Here is a 27516-nt window from a genome sequence, read left to right on the forward strand (position 1 = left end):
ACCTTTTTCAGAGATGTTTCATGTTCTCAAGGTAGACGGATATCTTCATGTACAGTTGTACGATTATCTTGCAATACATCACATTTATATCGAGTAGCAGTATCACAATAATTACACTAACATAATTATCATTAGTTACCGTAGGACATGTATGGTATCATGAGATATTCCCAGGCCCATCCTCCATTTTTCCACAACTAATAAAAAGAAAAATGTTGGTTTACCCCGGCCAATATCTGCATAATAAGGTCAGTATATGTGCTCAAGCAGATCCAGAATATTAAATTAGTGTACTGCTGAGCAGGGAAAGTGTTCCCTGAACCATAAATATAACATGAGCATAGATAATTGACTGTATGTTAAAAATGGATATTGCTAAGAGAGGGACAGAAGTTGTGAGGCTAGGTTAGGATGATTCTCCTCGGAGGAGGAGGGCTCATCCGGCTCCATGTGGGGCTGTGAGCTGCACCAAGGCCCTGAGCCTTGGTTCTAAGATGGGCCCTGATGGGCTGTTGGTTTAGACTGTCAGAGGTACTGGCAGGGAGTGGGTATGCAACTCCACAGATAACAGCCCAAAACTGTCCACAAGGGCCTCTAACACCCAGCAAATTAGCCTGCAAATGAGCCAGAGAATATTTCGACTAATCCATGATCTGAGCGGAGGCTCTGCCAAAAAAGTAAACAAATAAATAACTTCACAAGAAATACTGGGGGTGGAAATCACCACGACTGTGCACTGAAGCCACTAGTGATTTCTTTGAAGCATCTTTTTTTTTTTTCCCTGATATTCTGCGGCTAAGATGTCTGAGGCCATTTCAGAGCAAGCTTCCATGTTGTGCTCGATGTGGATTGCAGCGAAAATACAGAATGTCGTATCACAGCGAACAATGTCCCCCACAGCAAATGATCACAGCCGTGTCTGTCACGTAAGCCCGGAAGGCAATGATGCATCAGGATAACAAAACAGATCAGATTTTTTTTTTTCTCCTTGTGAGAAAACTGATAATCACTAAATTCTGTGTCATGTGTACATGCTGTAATTATTTCTGGGATCACAACACTATTATTTTGTAATGAATAACAAAGGATGTGTGCAAAAATGAGGCAATACTGTCTTCATCATTTGAATAATCCTGCCACGCGACTGCAGATATCTTCTCTCGCGAGCAGATTACAGTTTATGTTACGGGAAGTACTGACAACATACAGCTTTTATAACGACATTACTGTCATCACTTGACACCGTTTCATAAAATGTTCAAGTCGAGTCACCTCAATAACAAATGCTTGTCGTTTCATTCTACGGTAATTCGTCTTCACGGTAGCTCAGTGCCACTCTATACATTTTTTATACGTCATTTGTTTAAAATAAAATCACAATACCACCAAATGCTGCTGCTGCTGTATACATCTCATTATATATATATATATATATATATATGTATACGTATATATACATATATGTATATATATATGTATATATACATACATATATATATATACACACACAATCTAATTAGAAACAAAACATTATTAGAATAAATGTCAGGAGTTTTCTATATTCATGTACATTGTGTGCCAAGAGGAAAGGGATTGGGCTCCTAAATGGAAGGTTGCTTGTTCAGTCCCCTATTGCTCCTTCACTATCACTTTCACTTATTGGTGGGAGTGCCAAAAATGACTAGTTCTAATTCATGTAAAAATGGATGTCTGTGCTCATTCTCCTCAGGACAGTATAGGAGTCAGCGTCTGCATTAACGACTGCAACACTTCATTCCTATGACTCCTGAAAAGTCACTCCTTTTGAATTTGCCCGGCTCAGCGTTCTAGTGGAAAAAAAATAGAAGAGGTAATCAATAATTAATACATTCAGAGTTGTCGTGATAATTACGGTGACCTCTCGCCCTCAAGCTGTAAGTAGTAGCTTTTCTATGCAAGAGGAAAAATGTCTCGGGCTATAAAACAGAACAAAATTCCCTTTGGTACTTCCCGATCAACATGGTTAGGGGACAGGTTGATATATAACCCATCTCAAGCTCAAATCCGCCAGAGATTTGCTTTTCAAAGCCCTTCAGCCTTCTGGCGCTGCGACACGTTCTCGACAACAAACACCTGTCCCTCATGCAGGGCTCATGTTATGTTCAAAGATTTATTAAGTGAGAGCCGCCCTGCAGCTTTTACCCTCCACCTTTTAACAACTCAAAGTTTCTTCCGAGTCTTAAACTCTTCCCAAAACCATTTGATAAAGGCAGCGGGGGAATAAATCATTGTCACAGTGAAGCACGCGCGGAGCGTTCGGGAGCTTTTAAGAGCTTGGAGAACAATTCACGAACAATAGTTGTTCAAATTTTCATCAATAGCAATATAGCAGATGATTACTGTGCAAACACACTGGGATAATATATTGTTTTGATTGCTTTACCTCTGATTTGACATCTTATTGTTTAACAAGTGTTTGCAGTTTCAACCCACGAGCTTTCAATACAAATTAAGTTTGATAGCTGACTTTATTTATTGTCTTAATTCTTCTGTCTTTTGCTATTTATTCTGCTCATTTAGTGTTTTTCAGCACAACCCATGGTTGTGATTAAGGTGCTGTATATAAAAGGGGAATAAATATTTAATGATCTCATGTTTAAGGCAATGATTACAGTGCTTAACAAATGTATTAGACCAGCCGCCAAAGCCACAGCTGCACCTAAATAAACAACATGGGTAAATATGGTAAGTCTGTAGAAGCTCTTTAACCAAAATGCATGGATATTCAAATTGGATTAAATCAAATTATTTCTTCGTTAAGATGTCAAATTATAGTTATTTACTTTATTTAGTTTTAATGGTTGAATGTTACGCCTGATTCACTTCTGACTTCTCAGAGAAAAAGCCCTGTGAGCCGACTCAAATGTGGGTATAAAAAGGTGAATTCAGTTTGTTATTTGCCAAATAAATTACAATAACATTTGAAAGATTTCTAAAACATTTACGTTTTCTTGTTTTCATGACAAGTAATACATTAATTATGGGCAATAAAATAAGCTGTAGAAGTATGATAAACTAGGGATGTCCCATACCATTTTTAAATGTCCAATACTGAAACCGATATCAAAACCTACCGATACTGATATAATTCCGATACAGTCATTTAAGACCTTTAAAGCTGTTAACAACCCATTTGTGCCGAGTCATTTCAAAGAAAAATTCTCCAATGGTGTAACAAATATCATAATATAATAAACAGCCAAAACATGACTCAGCTAAAATGCTTTTGCCGATATAGTGAAGCATGCGATATATAGGATTTTTGGACTGTATCAGATTCGAAATTTTTATCTGTCTGATAACCGATAACCAAAGTGATTTTGACCAGTATTGGACCGATACTGACCGATACCGATTCCCATCCCGAGATAAAACAAGTATTAATGAGATGCAATTAGAAATGCGTAAAAAAAACCAAAAAACTTAACAATTTGAATTAAATAATGACATTCGTTACTCAATACAGAAATCTCACTTCTTATCTCCAATCTCTTCTCTCCATAGCTGTAAACAAATCTGTATAAAAGTGCAGCAAATGGGCCTGTGCATGTTAAACCCTGATGAAAGGACTGGCCACTTTTCATCTGACAGGTCTACATCAATAAATATTGCTCTCACCCCGGCTAAAAGCACGATCACATCAGCACATTAGCCACTATGCGCTTTGAAGGTAAAAAATGCTGATTGATGACTCGTGTTTAATCATGCAGAACAAAAAACAGAATTGAATAAAAAAAAACTCAACCATCATTCATCTTCCAGTCCGGGTTTTTTCTTTTGCACTTGCTATTTCAAATCATTACTCTGTGGTGTAGCCTGAGAATTCTTCTGTTGCTCTCTTACTTTTTTTACTAGAGAAGAAAAACTGTGGATAATGAGGAAAAGGCTGCAAATTTGACTGCAAATGTTTGCATATCAAATACTTTTTAAATACAATTATGTTCCCTGCAAACACTCCTCTTTGGGTTTATGGTTTTAAATGGCTCCCCTCCTCAAAATAAAACATGACATTGTCATTTGTATGTTCATTAGCTCGGGTCTACTTTAACAGCGTTCCCTTTATGCTGTCATAAAACCTCTTTTTCAGTGCAGCGGACACTAAAAACGAGGAGCCATCGCACCAATCCTTGCATCATCCCTCTGGATAGCTGTAAGAAATTTCTGAATCAGGTTTTTAAGATTTTATGGGGCACTTTTAAAGCACAAGAGGATCTGAGTCCATCACACCACTGTATACATATACACCACGTTATTACTGTGACACATAGAAGTTTGCAGTGTTTCTACGCTGAAGTCAGTATATTGTGGTCTTGTTGTGCATGACGGAGAACCGGCAGTTGAGGCGCAGAGCTCAAATGAAATTTAAAACAAATCTGATGTAAAATTTGAGTTAAATTTACCAACTGCACAAGTGTGTAGAGATCTGGACAGAAAGCCTGTTCTCCTCGCGCGCTGCAGTAAATCCAACTGATAGCTCCGAGCTCGTGGAGGCAGTTTTCACAATACAAGTCTCAGTGAGGTTCCTAGAGGTGCTGCCTTGAAGCAACGCCGACAACCACCAGGATTTGAATAACAAGGAAATCATTTTATAACAAAAATTGACTCCAAAAACTAAATATCACACAGTGGAAATACATAGCTTTGCAATTCACTGACAAAACTATAATAATATGGCAAAGTGTGGAGCAGAAAGTGACATCTACATGTTAACTGTACATTTTCTGATGTCCTGTGCACAAAACCTTTCTACATGAAAGCGGCAACAGACACAGCAGGCAACAAGCCACTCAAAGGTTGTCTGTTCTCTTGTTGGCTGAGCCACAATTGTTGGTCATCACAAACATGTCAGGATTCGGTCTCACATGCCGGTGCTCAGCTTTGCATTTTTTGCACTATGTAGAGAGAGAGAGGGAGAGAGAGAGAGAGAGAGAGCGAGAGAGAGCACCCAGGAGGATGGAGCAAAGGACAGTTAGTACACAAACTAACCGGCCCCTGATGATAACATAGTGTCTGTCCAAAAATATCAGTGTCAGGCACACGAGCATTTTGCTATCAAAAGGAACTGCATTTGTCCTTTTTCGCATTACTTTGTTGCACAGGTTATAGAAGTAATGAATAACACGAGTCACCCAGCGGGTTTTTGTTGGCGATCTCCACTGCTGGTTCTCATAGTGACAGAAATGTAATAACGTGGACATAACAGTGGGGGGGGGTGGGGTGTTACTCGAGATTAGAGCACACATCTGGATAAGCTTTAATGGGCCAAAATTCCAAAACAGCGGCCCTCTCACAAACAGAGCATATCGGTCCAGCCTCCGTGCTGTTCCAGCCTCCATAGGATGTGCAGTGACTCAGCAGTCGCTGGCTGCTGGAAGTATCCTTAAGGGGCTCCCTCTGGACTAAAGGCAGCATGGGTAGGATGTGCGCACACACACACACACACACACACACACACACACACACACACACACACACACGTGTAAATACTGCATTATTAATCCTAACCAACCCATACACATGTGCACAAATCCATCTGTAAATGCTGACATGATACAAGCACATTAAAGCTGCAGTGGAGTGGGGTCGCTGGGAAAATTGGTGATAGTCGAGTTTCACAAGTTTGCATATGTTGTTTTGCATATGTTGTTTAAAGGTTGCTTTGCAGCATGGGCAGCTGTTACGCCACACAGCTGCTTAGTAGAACAGCCAATAGGAGGTGCCGTCTCTCGAGGAACTGCTCCGCGATTGGTCGACGTCTCATTACATTACATGTCATTTGGCAGACGCTTTTATCCAAAGCGACTTACAATAAGTGCATTAAAACATTTGGGTACAAACAAGAGCTAGAAGTAAGTAAGTGCTGCAAGTAAGCCAAACTATAAAGTGCTAGTCTCCCATCAACGCTCAAATTTCAAGGTCAGAAACCGAGCTACGAGGTGGAGCCAAAGTCCGGCTCTTTCTCAAATCATTTGATTTACATGATAATAAAAGGGTTGCATTCAAATTATTGATCAATCACGACTAAGACATAATTGGTGCTGAGCATAATTGCTTTTGCGGTAAGTAATTAGCAGCTTAAGTTATCATCTCATCACATCTGGAATAAAAACACAGTATATATATACAGTAAGCAACGCCAGGGAGTCAGCTGAGCTTCAAAAAATTGCAGTGAAATCACTATTGCTTATTTGCATGCATTAAAACCGGGGTCAAGTAAGTCACATGAGAAAAGGGGGAGAACTGCCCAGCAGCGTGAATACATTAAAGCAGAGTAAATGGTTTGTTGATTCAAAGAGATTACACCACACACACACACAAGCAAGTCTGCTCGATGGATTTTAATTAACTTGCCATATATAAATTGTATGTTATCAGGCATTACTGAATTAAACACTGAATACAAGTGCTCTTTCTGCTTCGGTGAGTGGAATAAAAAGCTACTTAGAATCTTGATTGGGCCTCACAGATGCAGCGTGATGCTGCAGCTACGGCTGCTCCGAGCACAACCCCTGAACAGCCATCCATGGAGATTCTCTTTAATTATGTACAATGCAGCCAAATTCACGTCTCCTGGCATCGCAGATGATCAGGCAAAAAGGGATGCCACGTTCTCTGCCTGAGTCATATCGGGCAAATGGATTCCATTTCCAAGAGTCGTTTCTGTCAGTTATAATAAGGAGCCAATACATAATGTGACACACTCTGAAATGCAAAACTATTCACAAGGGTCTCTGCAAGGCTGCTCAAGGGGCAATTAGAATTTTGCTGCTAGATCCTTGATGAGGTCCTCTACCTCTGAAGTGTAATGTATGCATAATGTGAACGCGGAACTTAGAATTTACAACGCGATACCTCCGTGTTGATAAAAAATGGCAGAGATTTAGGTAAACAAATACATAGAGGAGCTGGCACTGGGGACATAAAGGGGGGGGGGCCCGCGTTAGTAAAGGGAAACCTGTCTGCCAGGTGCAGCCTCCAAAATGCAGTGACTATACTCCAAAAGCAAAATAAGCAAGACAAATAAGCGCCTGGGGACTGAGCTGAGGATCCAAACGGTATTTCTGTTCCAAACAGAATTCTTTAATATCATTACTCCATGGTATGCTAATCTACAACCTGAATAAGTGCACTGTATCTTCGGCAGAACGGCGATTATCTCCTGGCCTTTCTCTGGCACTTGACATGCCTCATATTTACATATTATCTGACCCCGACGAGCGCACAGGCTCATCAGACCCCTGGGGGCCACTTAGAAATACCAAGCCACAGAGAGATAAATTCAGAACATATGGCTCCCCCACTTCCTGGCACTGGTGTCATCAAATGAAACCTGCCAGGCCATCCTGTATCACAGTCCACGGTGATCAACACACTCCAACGAAAATAAAAGCGAGGAGAAAATGATCTGGAAATTATTTACAGCAGAGGCATAAGCCAAGCACCTGGTTGTACTATAACAACGGTAATTGTCTTTTAAACATGTCAAAAAGTCAAATTCAGCGGAGTCAGAGGCTGGAAATGGACGCAGACAGGAAAGTCACAAACGTAACAAATCCAAAACAACAGAGTAATCATTCATTGCCTGCGTACGTGTGTGTCTCTGCCTCACAATACAAATTCACACATCTGTTTCACTTCCACACCAGAATCAAAAATCCACTTTGCAAAGAAACGAGAATTGAATTGAGGAAAAAAAAAAGTGCCTACCATTTTCTGTGTTCTCGTGCTCAGTGTCGGTGAGAGTTAGGTTGGAGTTGGCCCGGCTGGAGAGGCATGAGCTGCGGCCGGACTTGGTGTTGCTACGACCCCAAAGTCTGACGGCGTGCTCGGGCGACATGATGCCGTCAGTCTCCGTGTCGGCGTCTGAGCCCACGCTGACCGAGTAGTCGCGGTGTTGCAGCCCAAGGTCAGTCCTGTACGTGGCTACATGCGACGGGAGGGCCTCTCCAAAGCCGAGGTCTCGAAGGGAGAAGTCTGTTCCTGTGGCAAGGCAATAAATGCACGGCTCAGGGAATTAAACCTGCCACTAACTGCATCAGTTAACATAATGAACTGTATTCATAGCAGAATAAGACAACAGCAATATCCCAGCCTTGAGAGGTGCGGTAATCTTTTAAAAGTGAAGTTACTTGAAGACGCTGGTGCATTTAGTATTTAAAACCCAGACACAAAAGATTAAGGGTGCATTTGAAAATTAAGATATCTGTCTTTTCAATTTTCTCTCCCTTTAATTCTCAGAATTATCTCTAAAAAGCCGCGCTCTGGTAAAGCAGACCTTGATGATTTCAAAGCCTCGGTAGGATTTGTTTAATTTAAATAAAAGAGCAATGCGCTTCATACATTTATCCACCATAAAAGGTCATTGATGCATATAATTAAAGAAATGACTGGATTGCATATCATAATGTGTGTCGGGGCAATTTGCAACGCAAAAACAACACAATGAGCAATTTGCCTTGGCTGCAATTTAGGATGTTACTGTACATTATACATCACATCTGACCCAGGGTTTGTATTTTTGTGCCAGTGATGCTTATTATGTATGAGTCATAACTGAGTGACTGACCTGTTTCGATTTTCAGAGATTGTTGACAGAGCCTGTTATTTTCTTGATGGGTAAAATAACAGCATTTGAAATGGCTCCAGTTGTTCATTGAGTCATATTTGAGATAGTGCTGTCAAGAGATTAATTCATTATGATCTGTAATGAATTAATCTAATCTTTTTTAATCTCACCTAAAAATAGCTGAGAAAAGCCCTTAAGTTGATGTATTTTCATTTAAATTCATTATCACGGCACATCAAAAGATTGATATGTAACAAAACAAGTGGCTTTATAAACGTGAACAGATGCAGCCATTTCAATTCCACTGTGTTCTTTTTGTCACACTTTTTGTCAAAAATAATTAGAAAATACAAATGTGTTTTCTGACCCCAAAGTTCTGTGACATAGCTCTTGAAAGTAGTCGGTCACAGACTTGAAGTTTGGCGAAGAGCTTTTTTTATGGCTCGCTAAATTGCTAATGTCTTTCCTGCTAACGTTAGCTGCGGCTGCACTCGCGACTGGGTGCTTTGCATTGACGTGGTAGGCTAAACTTTAGCTGCTTCGGTGGTGAGCAAACGCCCTCTTACACAGAAGGTTTATTATTTTTGCCTGGCCTCGCGGGCGTAAGAGTTAGAGTAAAATTAGATGAGCGTGGTTAAAACATAACTCCGCTAAATATGCTAATTAATGAATCGCTGTTGGCAGTCTTTATTGCAGAAACTGTATTTGTTTAGGCAGTCTTTAACTTTAAGAAATCATGTCTCAAACCAACTTGTGCAAATTCTGTGCTTTTGTGAACACAGAATTCAAAGCTTTAATGTTCGAGCTCTGACGATCGATAGCATATGTGAACGGTCAGGTGCAGATTTACGTGTCCCATGCAAAAACAACACTGTCAGTGTTAAGTTCAGCCCCTGGGCCTCTGTTAATAGTCCAACTATCCAGAGTGACCTCTACGGTGGCTGAATGTAAATTACTAAGAGGCTCTTTAATAAAAATGCACTGATGCATACGTTGAGAAGGGGGGGTAATGTGCCCTTAAACTAACAACTGGCATTTTCATGCCACTTTGCACTGCTAATGTTCTTGTAGATGAATAATAGCGATATCAATGACAATTACTATCTATAGAATAAGCCCGGATTTCCTAATATTGGCACAGATAAGACTAACCTTGCCGGCTGAACTCGTCCACTTCGTGATGAACCATTTCTTTAACGCGGCTCCCGTAAGCCATCCTCGAGTCGTGATCGAAGGCCTTGAGTGTTTCGCTGGAGCTGTAGGATTTGGTGTTGGGTTTTCCATCCTCACTGTCTGCTGAGGAGCTGGTGTAGCGGCGCTCCGTGTCCTGCCGGGCAGTGAGCGAGCGGTAGGGTCGGCGTTCCTTCACTTCCATGGCTTCCTCCGTGCTATTTTCAACATCAAACGTGGGTTACAATGCCAGTTCAGTTTGAGCACTTCTGCAGAGGGAAGAAGAGAAACGAAGAAAAACACGATGTGTGAAAAAAATGCCTCACCGAGAGATGATTTCTAAATACAATCCATTTTGAATGCATCACTTGTTTTCCTTTTATTTCGACCCAAAATCAAACTGAAAACAAAATGGAGATAATCGGTTTAGTTTAAACACTTGCAACCATGACAAACCATTATTTCCACACGTTTAATGCTAGTTCATGTTAAACACACACACACCCACACACACATACAAAGCCGGTGTGGAAATCAATAAATTGCAAGTGCATGTTACCCAGCAGCAGAGTATGCCGGGCTTGGCAAAGGCAGGCATGAAGAACCACCAGGATTAGATTTAACACAATACGGCACAACAAATCTTGCACCTATAAAGTTTACGGCGCGAGTCCCCCCCACAAATATTCCATTTTATGTGCCGTATAGAAATACAGAGCCTCCAGCATCTGTAGAAGTGGCAGATGTCCTTCCATGAAATGTGTTGTTTATATGTTACAAATCATCGCCGGCTGAAAACTGAAGAGCCAAACACATCTCGGCACCACCCTGACTCAGCAGCGATGATTGAAATCTGTAACATGAAACTACAAATGTCAAATAGCACACCGAGCATCGGATCAATAGAGATTCTAGCGTTCGGCCATCTGCTGCATTTAATTTCTTGCCTTGAAGGACAATCCATTGAGTCATCAAATAAAGATGCATGGTTTAAATGCGTTAAAGGACGCATCATTTCTCGTATTTCAGAGGGTGAGTTAAAAACGCGAGGTTATCGTCTTAGTGCAAGATGATATTAATTAGCAAATCATTATTGTACTGAATTGAAGATACCTAGCAAACAGCTCAGGCTAAGAAATCACATGGTTTAAGGATATTGAGTTGGATTAACAAGTGTCAATATGGATATAAACTTGATTAAAGGCTTGGTCACTGTTTACTCTGAAACTCTATTACTGAACATTGGGATTTAATGAGAGTAATACTGCAGCCATACTGTATATTAGCCACCTTTCTTGTCTTTTTTCCTTCAAATGCAGTGACACAAGGACATATCAATAATTGTATGTCAAGAGCTGCAAACCTTATCGCTCACATTGCAGGATTCTACCTATTCACTGCTTGCTCCCACACTTGAGAAGTACACTGATAAGAGACCGTAGCTCTTTGAAAAATGAGTAAAATACACTTCCTGGAAAAAATCCGGGAGTTTTCACTGATAATGTGGCTGTGTTGTTGAGACAGGGATTTCTCCACGAGATAAGCTCTTTATGAATACTGTATGAGATTTGTGCCGGACAGAGCAGTAAACAATAATCCCCGGTGAACTATATTTGCCCCTGCTTCAAAAAAAAGAAACTTTGTATTTAAGACACCATTGTTGGGTTTGTGGGTTTCTTTTTGTACGTATTGACAGCTGAAAAGATCCTAGTGATTAATGACTTGGGGGCCTCAATACCAGGACCTCCGCCACATGGTGTGGGGGTGACGGCGAGGGGGGGGGGTTTGGACTCCTCCACTCCGCAGCCACAAGAGCCCTTCAGCTGCTCTCAAGATTTCAGATGCAGCTTGTATGGGTTGCTAATTTTTTTTTTTACTTTTTGGTCAAGATCCTTCACGCTATGCAAATGCAAGAGAGCGGGGGGAACAAGCGGCTTTCTAAAGTTCTCAAGAATGTTCTGTAAAGTGCATTGTTTTTGTCTCCAAAGAGCTTGGACTCGGGTGCTCTGGCCATCTCTCTTCAGAGCAGCCGTTACTCCCCATTATTATATCGGCTGGTAAGCGATGACACGTATGGGAAAACCCAAAGAGTTTAAAGAAAGAAGCAACAGGCCGCGCACAACACAGACAGATGATATGGTACTCAATACAGGTGCTGGGAATGTGTCCACCTTGCGTGCATGCAGCTGTAAGGATTTTCACACTAAATGTGGGGTAAATCTAAACTGTTCTTCGTAAATAGGCTACATCTGGTATTATAACTGCATTTAGTGCCACAGCTGTTATTCTTGTTCATCTGTCTTTGAAAACTCTGGAAAAACACAACCACCCTAATAACGTAACGTACTGATATGTGAAGGTGATAAACAAAAGTTTTCATATAAGCCAGGTGTTCTCAACATGTCGAGAAATAATAAGATGTCTATTTTTAAAGTGTTCTTCTCGTCTCATGCTCAAGACACGCGGAGCATGAAGGAAAGGCTCCAAACGCTGAGAGTGAAGGTTAATGAGGTCTCGTTCACAAAGACGCTGCGAGAAAAGTTATTTACAAAGACCAGTGAAAAATGACTGCACTAACTCGAATCTCTCTGAAATGAAGATAACAATCGAATGCTTTTATTTCAAAGACAATGTTCCTATAAACCCTGGGCTGCAGCGCTTGAGCAGTGCCAAAGAGAAGCTAACTGCCTATCTACGCAATGATCCAAAATCAATTCAAGTCTCCGTGGATAGACAAAAGAAATGATGGATGGTCTGTTTTCTCCGCCGTTAAAAACAACTGCAGACTCTACATTTTTGAATTGCATTGTCTACCAGCGGCCCGGGTAGAGTCAGATTTGCCTGTGCGTGGAAAGGAAACGTATAAAGCAGCCGTAAGCAACACAATAACGCGGCCCTGCAGCGAGAGTGTCGCTCGGACAATGAGCTGCGTCGATAGGAAGTCATCAGATACGGGGATTTTTTTCCCCTGCTGCGTGTGGAGAGGTGTGCAGTATGTGGAGATTGTGGCAAACATTATAAAGAAGACGATCAATAACAAGGCATTGGGAAAAAAAAAAAATATCTCAGTAACCTTGGAAACAAGTGTCACACTGTACACCATAACCAGAACATAATGAAATAAAACTCCACTTTAGTGATAGGTGCTGTTTTGAGTTGCACTGATGTGTGCCAGCAGGACAGAGTGTGTGTGTGTGTGTGTGTGTGTGTGCTCTGCTTTTGCTCCTTGCAGGCATAGAGGACATGCCAACAGTTTTTTGGCTTTACGCGGACAGCGGGGCAAGTCAAGCAAACACAAATTTCCGTGACTGACTGAGAAACAAAGGTGGGCCAGCCAAATGTTGGGCTGTTGCTTTTCCAAAAAAGGATTTTAGTCGCGAACAGTTTGTGCGACGTCCACTGGGAGTTTGACTTGTGTCTGTTGCGTGCGATACTCTCCGTACCAGTGTCACCATTTTACCCAGTTCTGCCTGTTCTGCTGGGTTAATGCTGCTGGTCACAGGAAGTACGTGCACAGATATGATGGCGTTGTGCCGAGTTGTCACCAGCTAAGGAGAGACACGCCATGGTGCAGATTTATTGCTGAGTTTTTGGCAGGAAAGGCTTGAGTTCAATCAAATATGCGACAAATATTTCTATATTCCCACAGCTATCAAGACACGTCCGAGTGTCCCACAACACTTGATTCAATCCGGAGCAAGGACTCTACAAAAAGCTGCTCTCTCTGCTCATAAGGTTAGGTTGAATACATGCCTCCCGCTTACAGAATAATGCATGGAGCGAGGACAATGCTATAGAAGCTGAAGACGAGGTGTGAGCCACAAATTGGCCAAAAGGTGACATCAATGGGTGTTAATACAATCTCCAACAGTTGAGTATGGAAACCTGAAGGGACCTTAATTGCTTCACTGTATTAAGGTGTAAACATTTAATATATAGATGTATAACAAGTGAAAATAAGTGATAATAAGTAGAAATTAAAGTGTATTTTGACCCAGCTATCGAAGCCATTCCCTGTGGATACTGTCCGTTTCCTCCGCAACAACGGAAAATAAACCACGACAGTCGGGATGATGTCATTAGTTATCAGTGGTTACAGTTCCACGAGAGAGAACTGATGGTCGTTAATGGCGAGTCTGAAATGTTATTATAGTTATATTATATTACACTAGTGCCGTGGGGCTAATAGTTGCTTCCTCCCCGATGTAACGATAACTTTGGTTGTTTGTAATTGTGACGGCTGAATGCAGGCGGCACGCACACGCACGCGCACACGAACACGCACACACGCACAGGCAGGCCAGTTACAACCTCCTGCGTTACTGTCAGATTAACTTCAGCTTACTCTAATTGTATCTGGCTCCAAAGAAAAAGCATGTCGGGTTCGGACAATATTCTCTCGGGCTGCACTCAGTTCAACCATACACTGTTCCCAAAATGTCCACGGTTTATCAACGAAGCAAGACAAGAATGTATTGTTTTGTTGCACACGCCCAAAAGTGATCATTTGAGCTCCTCAAGTAAAAGTTAAAGTTTTGAATGACAGTTCAGGGAATTGAAACACTTAACAATAAAATGAGTCAAATTGTCACAGACTGCATTTCATCACAAGCGTAGACGTACAACCCGTCTGGTATTGACAGTTCATTTTTCACTCTTTGTGTTTGATTTCCCTGCCCATGATCAAAGATTAAGACCAATTGAATTAAGTTTATAAGACGAAACGCGGAGTTTATGCTGCCGCACCAATTTTCAACTTTCAATCCGAGCCACTGTTTCCTCAGTTTTTTAGTGTGGTGACAATTAGGAATCAGACAGCAATTTGTCTTCCGTGTCAGTATGGATCTTTGCGAACATGCAGTTCAATGGCGGCACTGCTGCTGAACGCACACACAAGGTGACACAAACGACTTTTTGATTATCACTCACTCCTAATTATTTTTGGATTTATTTAAGAAAACATCCCAGTACTGTGAGAAGAAAGAAATCTGGAACTCATACAAACCATACAAAGCAGAAATGAGATAATGAGCACACCTTAACTCCCCACCGAAATCAAGGAATGTTAAATTAGACAAAGAAACGCTAAAAATCCAAAGAGGCTGCAGACTTTATAGCCGCAGCAGAGCTCCTCAATGCTGCTGTAGAAATCTGTCAAAGCGACCCATAAAACACACCACCCACAGTGTGAACAGCGGGTAACAGAAAGCCCAGTCACAAACGCACTCTTTAGGGTTTGAGGCGGGCAGACTGTTGTGACCATTGCTCCAGTGTCAGGAGTTAGTTACATATGGGATCTAAATAGGTGGGAGGAGTTTGCGGGTACAATATAAATGCAAATTGCTCGCTACTATCCATCAAACAATTAGCAATGTGCTGAGAATTGCTATTCAGCATTGCTCTCTATAAATCTAAATTCTCTGTGCAAAGCCCTGTTTACCATGATAATTAACCACTTCCTGCTATTTATGTGTTTTGTTGTGTTTTTTTTTTTTCAACGCAGAACCCAGGACTTACACAGACGACAGAACGACACACATGCGTAATGTCTGGCAAAATCCCTTAGTGTATAATCTAAGATGATTACAGATTACTTGTCTGTGAAATCGCATAATTAAAACCAATCACTAGCATAGAGACATAATGTGTTGCTGATTGGTGATGACATTTTTTGACAAATGATTGTGCAGGAAGCTAACTTTTTTTTTTTTCAGAGATAACATCTTATACAGTAATGTTAATACTTACGTTAAAATAATATATTAAACATTTAAACGTGTGTTCCTTCAAACGGTTTACTTGTGTTTTTTTTAATGATCTCACAAACAAAAATCTACAAACCCTGTATAGAAACATAGGGGGGCATTTGGGGCAATATCAAGAGCATTGTCTACAAGGTCCATTGAGAGCAAGGAAAACTCCATACAGGCACCACTTACTGCTTTTCTGGAGATCTTTCACAGGACTTGGGCACTATTGAAAAGCCTCTTTGGTCAACATAAAGGTGTGTTTTCAATAGAGGGAAAAAAGGACTTGGGTAGAAGGGAAGGGAGACTGAATTGCTTGCCAAACAAAACTGAATTCAGTAGTGCTAATGCAAGCTGAGCCGGGGAGGGGTGGGGGCAAAGTGGTGGAGTATTTCAGCAGCCACCTCCTTCCGGGATCAAAAGCGAGCCCCGCCGGTGCATAAAACAGAATGCGTAAAAGCCTTAACATAAACAAAAGTAGCCTGGGATCGCTGCTGCAGCAGCACGCTCCCTGCTACTAATCATGCAAAGCAATTCAAGGTTCAGTCGTGACAAAGGGAGCGGGCAATGGAGTAATGCTTTTAAATAAGCCTGGTAAATAACAAGGATAAGTAGTCTACTTATTCACATTTCACATTGAGGTATGCCCCTGACTGAGGGTTAACACAGAAAAATGTTAGCAATGCAGTGTCAGGCTGAAATGTTTCCACTTATCCATGATCAATATGTTAGCCAAACAATAATGACCAAATCAGTATGTTTTGGTTTGCCTCTGCAGGATGTGCTGAAATTATCAATGGTAAATGATTAACAGAGAGAATAATAATCTGTATGCGTTCCTGAAACTGTGGACCCTCCTCCATGCTCAGGCCAAGTGCCACCCTTCTCCCCCCCCCAGAAAAAAGTCACTGTGTTCTTCACATGTAATCAGATAAGTCCAGAGAACATCCGGACCCAATTATCTCGTCATATTCCAGAGTTCATGTATGAAAATCAGTACGGGGTTTATTTATGAGACAACAAACAAATGGAACCTCTCCTCTGCAGTCAGCTGACGCGGTGAGTTGTTGAGTACAGAGGTCACTTTAGCAGTGACTAGTCTCTCATTAGGCGACTTAATACTCATTAAACTGCAAGGGGCTAGATCTGCATTTGATTTATAGATTGCCTGCAGGGAAACCTTAACTTGACACCAACAAAGCAATAATCTCTTTCTATAAACCTGCAACTGTCCAACCCACCGCTACAAATATTTGAGGTTTGCATCTGTAGCCTCGGGAAGGTCCATGGGACCAAAACACTGCAAATAATTGATGCTGTGAACAAGAATGTTATAAGTCCTGTTCCAGTACCTGAGGGGTTTGTTCACCGGACAAAAAAAAAAAGTTCCTTCTTGCTGCACTCAAATTTATTTTTGTTCCATATGCAAGATTTTGAGATATCTACCCCCCCAGCGCAATGGAGGTGAATGGATTGCAGTGTCTGGCAACAAAATTACATTTAAATACAAAAAAAAAGAGACAGGACAGCGAGGTCCTTCCGGAGGCAATGTCTCTTTTAATCAGAACAGTTGACAGAGAAAGCCATCAAGCTGGGTCACCTGGAACATTTTTACTAAAGATATAAGATATGGGGTCTTTGACAGTTGTTGCCGTCAAGGGCATCCACACAAACAAATGGCACTGAGGCACATTCTCAGCCTCGTGTAGAATAAAACTGCATGAGATAACAGTAATTGTAGCAAGAAGTGGTGAGGGGAAGTAGATCTGCACTGTCTTGAAATTGCAAATGTACCAAAATGGTAGTGGCCTGATTACCCGACCGGTTTATCGCAAGCAGTTCAGGTAGACATGATTATGTTCTTACGCTACATTGACCCGTTAGTGAACGGAAACCTTTGTGGCTTGTGTTTTTTTTCTGTACATAATGTTTTCAGTTGGGTGGAAACCAAAATATAACATTATTTTCTCATGTAGTTTACATTATCAGTTCTAACTTTGCACAAAAGAAATCCTTAGCAAACGAAGGCAGCATAAACTTATGTAAATGTATGTCAAATTATATGATGCGTGCCTTTACTTGTCTAGTGCAAAATAAACCTTTTTTTATTGAATTATACTGTACAATAAAAATACATACGTAAAATTAAAGTTTTACAAATGTGTAACACTATTTGTTCATCAATTTGAGTTCAAATCCACACATGACAAACAAAGGAATTAGTACACATGGCAAAAAAAGGTTTACAAATATCTAACACATAAACATGTGTATGCATTGAAAGGTGATTAAAATAAGTGTTCAGGAAACAGGTCAGAAGATCGTCTTAACTAATGTAGGACACAATTGTCTGCCTTTGTAAATCTTACTCTTTATTTCAAGTTCAGAAATTGGAGTCTAATTTCCCTCCATCACTTTTAAAGTGCTCTCTTCCTTTTGTCTGATATTATTATAGTAATTACTTTTTCATTTTTTACATCTTTTAAGATTGTATTCAAATAGAAAAAAAAAAACAAATATCCGCAGCCCTGTGGGGAAATCCAGTATTTACAGCATGAGTCACTGATGTGATCTCACATTAATGACCCTGCAGTTACTGGACCTAAACATGTTGTGAATCACAGCATAGTGTTGTGCAACCCAACGATGTTAGGGCAAATCACACTAATTCTGTTACAAATAACGTTGATATATAATCTAACCATAACAAATTATGTCCACCCACACATGATTAAAAAGTACATCAAAAGACCAAAGAAGAGGACATTAAATTCAGTAAATGTAGATTGTATAGACTCGAATGGGGCATATTTCAGTTGATTCATGGTGTGACTTTTCAATTCCTCTCAAGTGACGATTTATTGATTGATTAATTGATTGATTGATTGACTTGTTTTCATGTCCCTGCTCGTAAGGGAGCAACCACGTAAATCCCTACAATTTGTGTGGGCCAGAATATACGTCTATCTTGCAACATGCAGCACATCGCCACATGCATCCCTCCTAAGTAGCTCTAGCATCGCGGCTATGAATGTGTTTTCAAAGCCTTGCAGGTGCAGTCACTCGTATAGTAAGAGCTGTACGTTTGTAATCAGAACCGCTAAAACAGTGTGAATTCAATGGCTCCCATCACTGAGCTCCTCAGTGGCAGTGCAAGTTCTATAAAGACAAGGCCATTACCTGGCCACTGCATTTCTCTTAAGGAGCAGCCCTGTGTGGAAGAACTCCCCTTAAAGAGACTGTGAGACAGTGCTGCCGTACTGCGGGATACCATTTACAAAAACCTCTCACAATGGGGGAGCCGCAGATTTTCTCATGATAACTTCTGTAGGTCCAGAGTGAAGAAGTGCACTGGAAAGATCACAGACTTGGTTAAGTCCTCAAATCATCAATCACCGCCAACATCAGCATGAGCTTGGGGTTCTGGAGAAAGCCAAGTCGCTTCCTTTGAATAGTGTACAGAGTATTGTACCAGAGGCGATTGATCTAATACAGCAAAGGAAGCTTCCTCTAAAATGTCATGAAATAAATGGTCAAATATGTACTAGAACGCAATCAACCGGTGGCGATAGCTCGAAGACAGCAAGGGAAGCTCAGCTTCCTCTAAAATGTCGAGAAACTGTCACTAGATCGTTCAGAATCAGCCATTCACAGATGTTGGATTGACTTATGTGATTTGTTATTAAAAAAACGTCACTTCCAGGGAAGCTCAACTTCTCTGGGAGGCAATGGATGATTGGCCACTGCTACTATTGAGTTTGTACATACTGTATACACTGTAAAAAACACTATTATAATATTTCAGTTTTATATAATAATCATATTTCTTGGTTCTAGTTGTTCGTTCGCAGAATTTATGTATACATAACTGGGCCTGCAATGAGTTTCCCCCATTACAAAAATTTGGTAGAAAAATATATTTATGGTGTAAGTTTGTGCAAAAACAGAGGTATAAAATATAAAACTGCTTTCAATGTTTTCCCCAAAATGTCTTAAATGTTTCTGTTGAACAAATGTTTAATAAAAACATTTTGAACCTAGAAAACAAGACTAATTACTGCCAGTTGCAGCTTCTTTAATTAACTGACAAATAAATGGCTAATTAATGCTTTGCTCTTCTAAATATACATAATTTGTAACTATTGTTTTCTGATATTATTTCTTGTTGTTGATGTCGTTGATGGAACATTTGGACAACTGAAGCCGTCATGAGACAATTGTTGTTGATTATTAACTAACAATTAAATGCAGACCCATAGATTATTAATTGTACTAATTTGATAAATGCGTTTATTTTAAGACCTATGTGTTATTCAATGTCATGTTGTTATATTTGCACTTGGAGTAGGAATTTTTAATTTACTTTCATGAACATACAATGACAGTAAAGGCAGGTCTGATTCCAATTCTATGCAGTGGGAAGCCTTGTATTTCTTTCAAATAAGCGCATCAATCAACCACATAAACTGGAGTAATTAGGTTTCCTCACAACAGCAATAATATGGATCTTAGCCACGCTTTACAAAATGAATCAGCTAACATGGCAAGCTTGAGAGGACGAGCAGCACATGAGAACCATATGACAGGCTCACACACAACAAGCAGCAAGCACAACAGTTTTGTTAGAGACAATAAAACCAGCGGCTGTTCAGTATAAACAATAAAAATGAAAGACAAAAAAATGCAACACACGCAGCAAAGCTAGACAGAGGGTTCCTGCATGGTAATGATCTTACTCTAAGTGCCTGACTGAGTCATCTCTGCAAGCCCTGCTTTGACAACCACATACCTCCCACATCTCCCATCTCAGCAGCCTCTGGGTGGGGCTAATCACTCTGTAGCTTCATCAGCGACTGGATGACAACTCGGGCTGTAAAAATGCAATGTCTAGAGGGTGTGGCTGCTGCTGCAGTGGCCTACTGTACACACACGTACACACACACAGTGCGCGTGGCTTCCCACAACTGAAAATAGAGCATCGCAACATACATAATAAACCATGCACTGTCAAAAAGCATGCAATACGAAATTCATTTTGTCATCCTTTCCTTACAGCACAGACACGAATCCAGAGAGAAAGTTCCCGGGGCACAGTGAGACCTGCTGTATGCTGATTTGCCCCTAACTGATTATGACATGAAATAGCCAACAGAAGCTCGGCAGCACTATGTTGACCTGAACAATCCCTTCCCTCTGCCTCCAAGGTACAAGAGGTTTGTACTCTCTGATCCCAGTGGCAGGACAGTCAGACAGTGCTGAATCTTGCAAAAATGCCTTACACACAAATGCCTGTGCAGCTTCTTTATTTTTTTCTGCTATCGGTCTGTAATGCAGATTTTCTTTTTTTTCCCACTCTATAAGAAGCCCAGTGTTATGTGTTATTTAAACGCACGTAAATAAACCAAATCAAAGGGAAGTACTGTCTCTTTTATTTTCTGTGTCTTGATTGTTGATGCATAAGAGGGAAATGCCCTTTCATCTATCAGGGCAGGGCACTGCATCCGCCTATATATAAATTTAATCCTCCAAGTAAATTAGGATTGATCACCACAGCTCTAGGCCACAATCAGCATCCGTGATCTAATCAGTGCTCGGCCTGAGACAGAAAAGGATACTTCCATAAATAAAAACCATATGAGAGCCAGCAAGTGCTCATAACACTAGAGGAGGGATAGGGAGATTTGATTACCCCCTCCATCTCCACAGGTGTGCTTTTAGCCACCTTCTTAAAGAGGGCCCCGTCCGCTACAGTGCCACACACAGTTGTTTTCCTTCTTGCACCGAGCACTTTACATCACACTTGCATCATCGACGTATGTGATCAGCCCATGCAACGCTGGAGTCGCGATGGCCGTGGAAAAGCTGGAGCAGAATAATCCCAGGGAGACGGGATCCGTCAGGAGCTCCCTGCCCAGCGACACCCAGGGTAATAAATTACCCAGAATTAACACGTCATCCTGCGCTCCACACAGCAGCCGCACTCCACTCATGCCATGCTGCTTAATGGATCTATTAACCAAATGGATACGGAGGGAAACTGCTTTCAGACCTCTAAATTCTTATTTGGTCTATGCTAACAACATAGGCTGAGCGAAATTCTCTCATCCACTTGCAGTTAAAATTAGAGGGGAAAAAAATGCAGGTTTTCATAACTTGGACTACATTTGTTTAAAACCAGTTTTCTATTTTTTATGTCGTGGCAATTCAATGTTTGTCTTGCTTTATTTTTTTGGTTACATAATTGCAGGTAGGGAATGTGAAATAGCACTTTCATGCTGACAAACAGCCATTTCGGAAAAAAACATAACACTCCAACTGTGAAACAAATTGTGCGCACCCATAAGGGAAGAAATAAAACGCCTACAAAATGATTGCTGCTTTTTATTTACATTCTTCACCAACACATTGACTTAGTTTTAGCTTAAAATCAGCTCACATACAGTAGGCAGTCTTGTATAAATAACCTTTTAGAATATTACTTGAGTAAAAGTCTGCCTGACATTTACTGTACTTAAGTATTTGAAGTAATTTTCTGATATAAAATGTACTTAAGTATTAGAAGTAAAAGTATTTAAACAAAGTGAGCAATAACAATTTGAATTGTGAATATGACATTTAGTGTGGCTTCTTAACAATAAAAGCATAATAGGTACAAGAAATCTGCGGTTTATCTGCGTTAGCTCACTAGCTCACCGGTTGGCCGCTCAGCTGACAGCTGAGCGCTGAAACAGCTGAAACCCAGAGTCCGGAGTGTACGACAGAAACCCGGAGACCAGAGGCTCTATGTTGGACACGGTAAACAACGAGTCACTGGTGTGTTTTAAGTCCACTTAGAGGCGAAATCTGCGGCTAACAGCTGAGCGGCTAACAGCTGGTGCTGCTAAAAACAACTAGCGACAACGAACAGGCATTACGTCACCAACTCAACTTTAATTTACTAGTACTAGTAAGTCAAATGTATCGGAGTAAGAGTAAAAATTGTCAGAAATATAAATAACTAAGTAGAGATATGTGAAAATTGTGTAATGTAATGTAACAAAGTATTTGTACTTCCTGACATTACCCCACTGACAGTAGGTCACATGATTACTGCAGATACGTACAGCCTCCAGTCATGTTGGGTCACACCTATCTTATAGACTTTATTTAACTCTCTCTCCATCTCTCATATAATCAATCGATGTCATACGACCCTGTTTACTGTCAGAATATCTGAATTATTGAGTTTCTGCGTCTGCTGACATACACATACCCAAAAACCTGTGATTCAGACAGAAAACCTGTGCAAAACACAAAGCACTATATGCAATGACAGCACGTTCAGGAAGCCACTCGCAGCATTTCTCTCTGTCACCTGTTTGGGAATCCCTCAGAGACGTGTCTCCACAGCCATTAAGAGTATACTCGACTGTTGATGCCTGTCGCTGATAGCGGGGGATATTTAGTAGAGGATTCAACATGCCAGTCGTGCAGCCTCTATCTCCTTGGCATCTCTGGCACCCAGCCAGCACGGTGATACGCTGACAGTGAGGCAGGGCACATGGCGCCGACAACTTTTGACCAGCGCTCACTCACGAAAAGTACAAATGAAAATATTGATAAAACATGGGGAAGCCCATAGACTATGTCACTCCTTTTGCACCGCAATAGGCAAGTGCCAATGGTGTGGTGTCCTCCTTTATAGGAGAAGAATATGTGTTACACAGTGGGACAAGAGCTTGAAATTTAAGTTTAAAAGGTGTAATATGACTGTATTGGACTTATAACGGCAGATACTCGAGTTTCTGATTTGAGAGAAATGAGAGACAAAAAAGTTGTATTGTGCCATCCCGAATATTATATTCCTCATATTTTACTTTTTTGCATATTTTGCCTGCATAAACCTCTGAAGACTTGATGAAATTTTTATAAGAAAGGACGCACAAAACCTGAAAGCATATAATTATCAAATCTGAATGATGGAAAAACCTTTTCTTCCAGAAAAGTTGTAAGGAGCGTACTGCAGCGTAATAATTCAAATTTCTGAAACCTCTTCATGCAAATAAGTAGAGGAGATCAATCACTTGTCAGCCGAGGCTGATGTGGCGTTCTGTGCACTTCTGCTAACACATTTATTGTTGATTGTCTGTATTAAAGCATATATTAATAAAATCCATCAGAGAAAATCCTAATAGTGGCCGTTCATGGCAAACTAATCCAGTCCTTCTCTCCGTTTCAACCTCCCATTTTCTACAACATTTACTCGCTGATGCACTCTACTCTTAGAATACTAAATTGGCGCTGGTAACCCAAGGGTCCACAATCACAGAGTACAAACACCGTTATTTTCCACAGACACAAATATCCACGACAAACATGAACACACACACTGTACATTATGTCTAGCTATTACCATGGCATGTAGCTCTGCAAACACTAAAGAACATAAACATTATTGCGACGTAAATCACGACAAATTAACCTTGATAATTAACAATTTGCCTTGTAAATTAACACCTTGGTCCCCCCCCATGCTGGGCTAATGCAAACCAATTTGTGCAACGTTTGAACAGAAGTACAATTTACAAACAGAAACATTGTCTCAGTGATCTAATAACTAGCAATTAAATATTATAATACAATATTTAATTCACTATAAGTTGCCAGATTTAGATCAAATCACTATTTACACAAGTACACAATGTTGCACAACTTATATTCCATTTTTTGTTTGTGTTACCCTGTCCCTGATACACACTTGTCACCATGTTTACTATTTGTTCTCCATGTTTACAGACACATTCATTGTATTTGTGGACTCCACTCTTCAGGTAATTTGTAGCTTATTACGCTAAAGGTCACAACGAGGGAAATTCTTCATCTGACCTCAAAGCAATTGAAAAACATAAAGGACATGCTCAGAAGCAAATTCTGAGTTTTGTTCTCTGAAGCAGATATTTTTTAACTATGCACACTGATATCACACAGGGCCACTTTAGGATTAAACTGACAGAAATCTGTCATAGTGTCTGAGAACCTCTAACCCCCCAGCAAGTCTCTTAAAATATTGCTAACTTCAGCTGAGCTTGTAAGTAAAAAAAAGAAAAAAAAGACTGCCACTCAGAGCACATCCAATTTGTGCAGAGTTAAGTGGCAAGGAGCTGCCATTAAAATTTGCTTTTTTGAAAGTGTAATAACTGCAGGCGCGATGTATCCGGGGAGTCCAACTCAAAATGTGAGTACATTTTAAATTCATATCGAAGCACTGCGCTGTCATATTTCAAAGTTCACATGTAGAGATGACCTTAACAAATCAAGTCATTCACTGAGGAACCTTTGAAGGTGAACCCAAGACAAATGTAACAGGGCTCGGGAGGTAGAGTGGGTCGTCCTCGAACCAGAATGTCAATGGTTTGAGTCCCAGTTCTCTCTGTTTGTATGCCTATACAATATGTGCTGTATGGATAAGCAAGTCAAAACTTAAAGGAATACAGCAAAGATGGCGGACACTGTTTACATTCTGGGAATGAGGTCCCGTCCCCCGACAAGTGGGTGTAAAAAGTGCGGAATTAGCGTTGCAGTTTCAAGCCTCAGACAAAGGCTCGGAACCAAGTATCACTGGTGGAAACGTAACAAAAAAAAGAATGAAGATATTTCTCGACTCAGGGGAAACTGAGGTTGGGAAGCACAATTTTCCAAAAAAATTCTAGTAATACAAAGCTAAATGCAAAAGTATTCCTTTTTAAGACGTTTAAAGCACTCTGTGTGATCATCAAGACCTGGAAAGTGCTGTATCAATACAGACCATGTCTGTAACTCTTTTCATTAAAATCACATTCCCAAGTGGAAAAGATCATGTTTGCTTCCAAAAAACAAAAAAGTCAGTCAAAGCGAGAAAAGTTGAACTTCTTAATTAAATCCTATTTATATTAACATGCACTAATATTGAGATGATTTACCAAAGCTTTAGAGGACATGAACGGCATACGTTTCAATTATTTTAAGCCTTAACTTTCTCACAGCACACTGATAATAGAATGGGGCTGCCCTTACAAGTGTAGTAAGTCGGAAGCATCAAGGTTCAAAAGAGGGAAGACCTTCTCAAGTGCAATCATTGTCTCCTGTTTAAGTGGGGTCAAGAAAGACCACATTGAGTCATGAGCACGGAGCTTCACCAAAAAAACAGCCACTCTTAACCCGGCATACCACACAGCATCTCTCCAACACAAAGACAATCTTTATCCCACTGCACTTAAGGTGCCCTTTCCTGAAACCCTCTTATGAGGCAGACTTGTTTAGAGTTTAATAGGGTAGCTCATATAGGGTAGAAGACCTGGTAAGGAAGACTGAACTCCAACCGTCACTCTGGATCCGATACTGGATCCGTGTGTTAGTGCACCCTCTACAAGAAACAGAAAAGATCTGGAGGCAAAGGAAGAAGTGAATAAAAATGCTGCACAAATAACACTTAATTGAGGTCAGTGTGATTGAACGCTCAAGGCTAGGATGGCTTCAGCATAGGTTCCAGATGGCAGGCTGTTATTTTACTGTGCCCTTCTAATACTGCAGGATTCAATGCTGGTAACCTGAGTGTCCCCTGGGCCCTCTGGCTCCTCCACTGCACTGAAATCAGGGCCATGCTCCCTCCACTGCAACTCTGCAGGTTTGCTCAACTTTAAAGGGGGGGTAGTCTTTTGGATACAGCCGTGGAGGAGGGGTGTGTGTTTGTGTGTGTAGTTGGGGGTTGTGCAGCAGTGTGGGAACAAAGCATGTTAACACCGTCTCTGTGTTTAACAAGTTTGGAAACAAGCAGGAGTCTCCTTCAAATCCTCATCACAGGGCGTTTCACCGCTGTTTGACGGCCGGAGAGAATCCTGAAGCTAACGGGCGTCTTTCTTCCCTCGCTGCCGCCTCGCGTGAATCTGACTCGCTCTCAATCTGTCACCTGAGGGAAAGGCTACATGGTAAATGGCTAATTCCTCCAAAGACATTTAAAGAACTCCAAATACACGACTGAAAGGTGCCTTTTTGAAATCGTCCCTTACATGCGGAGTGTTTTCTGTGCTGCATTAAAATATGATAACATTTCAGAGCCAAGGCCACTACTCAGAACTCCAGTAATGTTATTCCTAGATCTCGGCCAAATCCTGCAGAATATCTTTGGATGAATCGCTTCACTTGGCTGACTAAAAAATTAGCCAGCCAATTGAATTAGAGTCTAATTTACATTTAAAATGTAAACCTTTTTCACTATCTTCCATTGAAAGCATCCAGCATTGAAGCTCCAGGCCCTGTGGTCATATAGTGTATACATGTAAGGAGTATTACAGTAAAAACCAAAAAAACACAAGTATAGAATACTTTAGAACTGGATCTGTCTCAATTTAAAAAGCAGTGCAGCAAAAATACCTTGAGATGAATGCACTTCTATTTGTATGGCTTGATTCTATCGCCATTTTCACACCAGACTAGCGGCTTTAGTCCGCATAATCAACCAAGACACATTAACCTTATTTAATACATTCAAACTGAATGCATAATACATTTAATTTTCAACAAAGTCAATGTAATAGGTGACCAAGATTACGGTTTCAGAGCCTTAACTATGAAAGAAAATATGAGAAGAACCTTAATCAAAGTTATATACACATACATAGACTATGTATGTCATAGAATCAGATGAATAGGTGTGCAGAAATGCTTCTAGTCAAAAATGCACTTTAATAAAAACACAGCAGACCAGTCCTTTGACTGAATAATTTTGTTAATCATCACTAAGTTAAACGAGTCATTCACTTTTTGACCATCGACTCAAGAAAACAAAGGGGATCTTATGTTTCCCAGACTCTATGAATCCTGATGTGTCCTTAACACACACGGGGGAATATCTTACTCTCACACAAAATGAACCAGGGGTTTCGTAAATGGGACGATAGATAATGAGACAGATGCTTCCCACTTCTTACGAACTCAGCATATACAGTATATACGCTTCATATACAGTATGTCCTTACT

The 27516-nt window shown here is 40.7% G+C and overlaps 1 protein-coding gene across 8 annotated transcripts in view; it reads right to left on the reverse strand.

Moving 5' to 3' along the window:
• tenm4 (teneurin transmembrane protein 4) overlaps positions 1–27516 on the reverse strand; it is a 168465-nt gene that overhangs the window by 118199 nt on the left and 22750 nt on the right. For all 8 annotated transcript variants that reach the window (XM_044031683.1, XM_044031684.1, XM_044031682.1 and 5 more), the window contains exons 2-3: positions 9758–10044; positions 7747–8019 (exon numbers count right to left, since the gene is read on the reverse strand). In XM_044031683.1, coding sequence (XP_043887618.1) covers positions 7747–8019; positions 9758–9980 — 496 coding nt within the window. In that variant the 5' untranslated portion in view covers positions 9981–10044. The remainder of the gene's footprint in view (positions 1–7746; positions 8020–9757; positions 10045–27516) is intronic.

Source organism: Solea senegalensis, linkage group LG8, assembly GCF_019176455.1.
Source record: "Solea senegalensis isolate Sse05_10M linkage group LG8, IFAPA_SoseM_1, whole genome shotgun sequence".
In the NCBI taxonomy this organism is placed as follows: Eukaryota; Metazoa; Chordata; class Actinopteri; order Pleuronectiformes; family Soleidae; genus Solea; species Solea senegalensis.